Source organism: Bison bison, unplaced genomic scaffold (assembly GCF_000754665.1).
Source record: "Bison bison bison isolate TAMUID 2011002044 unplaced genomic scaffold, Bison_UMD1.0 scf7180017864043, whole genome shotgun sequence".
Classification (NCBI taxonomy): domain Eukaryota; kingdom Metazoa; phylum Chordata; class Mammalia; order Artiodactyla; family Bovidae; genus Bison; species Bison bison.
The window spans coordinates 1946868-1950974 of record NW_011494615.1 but is presented as its reverse complement, the minus strand read 5'-3'; the positions used below and the strand labels follow the sequence as shown (position 1 = coordinate 1950974).

At 41.5% G+C, this 4107-nt stretch overlaps 1 protein-coding gene across 1 annotated transcript in view; it reads left to right on the top strand.

The window, feature by feature from the left end:
* EIF1B (eukaryotic translation initiation factor 1B) overlaps positions 1–1964 on the top strand; it is a 2446-nt gene extending 482 nt beyond the window's left edge. The window contains exons 2-4 of the mRNA XM_010835474.1: positions 711–874; positions 1090–1191; positions 1559–1964. Of these exons, the coding sequence (XP_010833776.1) occupies positions 711–874; positions 1090–1191; positions 1559–1603 (311 nt within the window). The 3' untranslated portion in view covers positions 1604–1964. The remainder of the gene's footprint in view (positions 1–710; positions 875–1089; positions 1192–1558) is intronic.
* Positions 1965–4107: the final 2143 nt, after the last annotated feature.

Genomic DNA, 4107 nt, shown 5'->3' with positions numbered 1-4107 from the left:
CGGCCCCCGGAGCCCCGGCCGCGGACCCTGTGCCGCCCCCTGCCCGCTCCCAGACCGGCCTGCGCCTCGCTTCTGCCTCCTGCCGCCTCTGCGGCCCTGTGCCGCCCCCAGACCTGCCCTGCTGCTGGCCAGGGAGACGCCGGCCCGGGCCGGGGTATCGGCGTCCATTAGCGGTCGGGGCTGTTCTGTGAGCGGCTCTCGGGGGCATTTAGTAGAAGATGCGGCGGATCAGGCCTCTGATCTGTTATAGGGTAGTGGTCCAGTTCTTTACGTGTAGTACTGTGTATTGAGATATGTGCATCTTTTTCCCAGGCAGTTACTGTTAAATGATTAGGAGGTTATCTGTGAATCTTTCTGTTGTCATCAGAATGTAATCGAGATGACGCACATTTTTTATAGTGGCTATAAAATTAAGGTCTTAAAATCTAAGGATTATGTTTAACGATAATATTATCTACCTGTAAGCGTTTTTCTCTTCCGGTATTGGTGGGCATACCTGTTTAAAGTCTCATTTTGTGAGAGTACCTTAGCGGTTTCATCAATAACCTAAGCTTATGACTGCCCCCCCCCCCCATCCCCACCTGCAGAAAAAAAGCAGAGGCACTAGAACCTTCTTTGCTGAGTGTCTAGATTGTAGCGAACCATATATCTGGAAATTACTAACTAAAAGATATTTTCCTGCTTTGGATTTTTTTGTATTCCCTTTGCAGACCCCTTTGCTGATGCAACTAAGGGTGACGACTTACTCCCGGCAGGGACTGAGGATTACATTCATATAAGAATCCAGCAACGGAACGGCAGGAAGACACTGACTACTGTTCAGGGCATTGCGGATGATTATGACAAAAAGAAACTTGTGAAAGCTTTCAAAAAGGTAAAGGTGTTAGGAAGAAGAGATTAAAATGTAGTTATTGAAGCACACCTCTAAGTAGGATTATGGTCCACACCTTACTTGACTGTCAGTGTGGGTGAAGATGATTTGACCCAAGGAAACTATGTTCATACTCTTAATTAACATCTAGGTAATCTTAGGGTGAAAATAAAATATCATTGTTATTTGATTCAGTTATGTTGAATCTACTTCTTCAGAAATTTGCCTGTAATGGTACTGTGATTGAACATCCGGAATACGGAGAGGTTATTCAGCTTCAAGGTGACCAAAGGAAAAACATTTGCCAGTTTCTCTTGGAGGTGAGTGATTGGGTGCTTTATGTACAGCCTTGAGATTGCTTCTGACATTGTACTTAAGGGTGACATGAATTATAACTTTATCCTCTTTAGTAAGAAGTCATGTGGATGAAGCACATTAATTGTACTTATTTTGAAGACAGGAGTACCAGTTTATTTTGTCATTAGAATGACCTGATTATTCCTGGGTCCACTGAGGATGTTTTGCGGCATGTCATGATATTCAAATGTGTGTTGAATTTTTATTAACAGTTCATGCCACAAATAATAGTGTTGCATTGACCTGTTAACAGTGATACTTTTTAATGACTGCTCTGTTTTCTTAGGAATGAATTTATATGTAGTGATTCTGCTAAATTTTATTTTGTAGGTTGGCATTGTCAAGGAGGAACAGCTTAAGGTTCATGGATTCTAAAATGAACCTAAATACGTGGAGGATTTCTTGAATAATTTTGTTCTCTGACCTAGTTTGGCTGCCTTGTGAAATGATTCTCTGCAGTAAATGGACTTTTCATTTATTTAATCATTCAAACTTCCATTCACACCTGCATGATTACAGAAAACATGGGGTATGTAGGCTAGTAACACATAAGAAAATTGCAGTAAGATGGTAATGAAACCCCGTATTCATCTTAACATGTTTCCAATGGAAAAGATTTTGTTTTGAGTGTTTATTTGTTTATTGTTCAGTTTATTACTTTTCACTTGATTAAATTTTTTTTTGTTGTATTAAACCATGTATGTTGCAGCTTAACAATAAAAAAAAATATCTATGAGTGCTTTTGTGATCAGTTAGGCTCCCAAATCTAAGCAGGTAATGTACACCTATAGTTTGTCTTTCATAACTGGCGTTCTCATTTTGTTTATTCTTTCTGATTAATTTCAGATGCTGTTAAAGCTAGAGGAGAACCTTTGTTATATGTAATTTTTGTTCTTTACTCACTGACTTAAAAATAAGAGTAGAAAAAACATAAACTCAGTCAAAACCAAGAATTTATCAGAAAGTACTGTTAAATTGTTGAGAAGAAAATGACATAGTTTAAACTTAAGTATTAGCACATAGAATTCTTTTGGTTCTTTTATTGGTTATATTATTGGGATGCCAACATAAGTCTGTCTCTAAGTGCCAGACAAAGTAGGTTCCTGACATAAATTTAGTCAGAGGTGCTGCCTTGCAAGTGTGGGTGGGTGGGTGGCTGGTACTACTGTTCTACAGATGGAAGAAAGACATTGCTTGGGGTTGGGCTTAACTTCCCTGGAGTGCTAGAAAGTGACAGTTGGGGTGCCAGCCAGGGGCTTCCAACCAGAGAAGTCATATTCTTTCACTAAATCCTGGTTTGTATTTGTTTCACCAGAAGTAAGAACCACAGGTAATAGTGCATGGGGACTGGGAGTAGTGTGAGAAATAAGAGAATTAACGGTTCTTAGGAGATTGCTGCTGCTTATCCTCTTTGATTTCCAGACTTCTGCTTTTTTATTGAGCCATCGTTATTTGCTTAGTTATACAAGGCTTCCTTTGTGGCTCAGATGGTAAAGAATCTGCCTGCAAGGCAGGAGACCTGGGTTCACTCCCTGGGTTGGGAAGATGCCCTGGAGAAGGGAATGGATACCTACTCCAGTATTCTTGCCTGGAGAATTCCACAGACAGACGGCCTGGCAGGCAGTCCAGAGAGTCGCAAAGAGTTCGAAGGACTAAGCAACTAACACTTTGACAAACTGTCCTTAAAACCATTTAGCCAAGACAGAAAAATGCATCTACAGTAGTCACCCCTGTATCCAAGAAGTACCTATTCCAAGAGCCTGAGTGGACATCTGAAACTGCAGGTAGTATCAAACCCAGGAAATAGCATATACTGTGTAGATATGCTCGAGAAAGGCATGAATCGGGTCTTGCCCAGATGGAGCAGATTGAGATTCCGTCTCATGGTACCCAGTAGTAAACCTATGAATTGTTTATCCCTAGAATTTACCATCTAGTTTTGTTTTGGACCACAGGTAACAAACTGCAGAAAGTGAAATCTCAGATAAGGAGGGAACTGTTGGATGGACACGTGCTTTTAAGCTAAATGCAGTGGGATAATGATGTGGAAAATGTCACTACATTCTGTTCCCGCTGAATTCTCGCTTCTGTTTTGATGGTACTGCTTTTGGAAAATAAAATCAGCCCCCACAGTTTACCTCTGGAGGATACTTGATAGGTTTTGTGACTTTCTCACCCCATTCTACCTCTTAAGCGAGAGAGACTGGAAATATTGAGAAGTGAGTACACCAGGAAACGGTGCCAAATTTGGTAAGCTCATTCCCGAAAAACAGCAGTTTGACCAGGAAGGTCAAGAGACATGGGAGAAATCTTCTGATTTGAGAAATCTTCACTTTTCTACCTGTAACATTTTGTAACCATCCCATCTCACATTGAGAGGTGCTGGGGAAACAAAAAACAATACAGCAGACACATTAACACACTGAAGTGTTGCTTCATCTAGGGAGAGCCGAGGTAGTGCAGGGAAAAGAATTGTCTGTTGAGATTGATTGAACAGGGACATAGGCGGATAAGGGAAAGCTTGTTAAACTGTGTCCCCAGAGATAAGCTCTTGGCCTGATCCTTCGGCCTGTGAGCCCCAGATACATGCTTGGACTTGTCACCTATAGGGCAGTCCTCATCCTTAGAGCAAGAACAGTATCGTGTACCTTTCTTGTCTTTGAGTAATACAATAAAAATAGCTACACGTTTGTACAATTTTACTGAAACCAGTCAAAGTCAATGTCCCCCCAAGTGGGAAAGCTGACAGGGAGCCTTAGAGATACCTAGGAGCAAAGCTCAGTGTTCTTGTCTGCTTTAAGGGCTGCAACACTTGTCTGCAAAAGTGACGAGGTGGTATTGTGGAACAGGTGGGAGAGTACGTCCTACAGACACAGCTA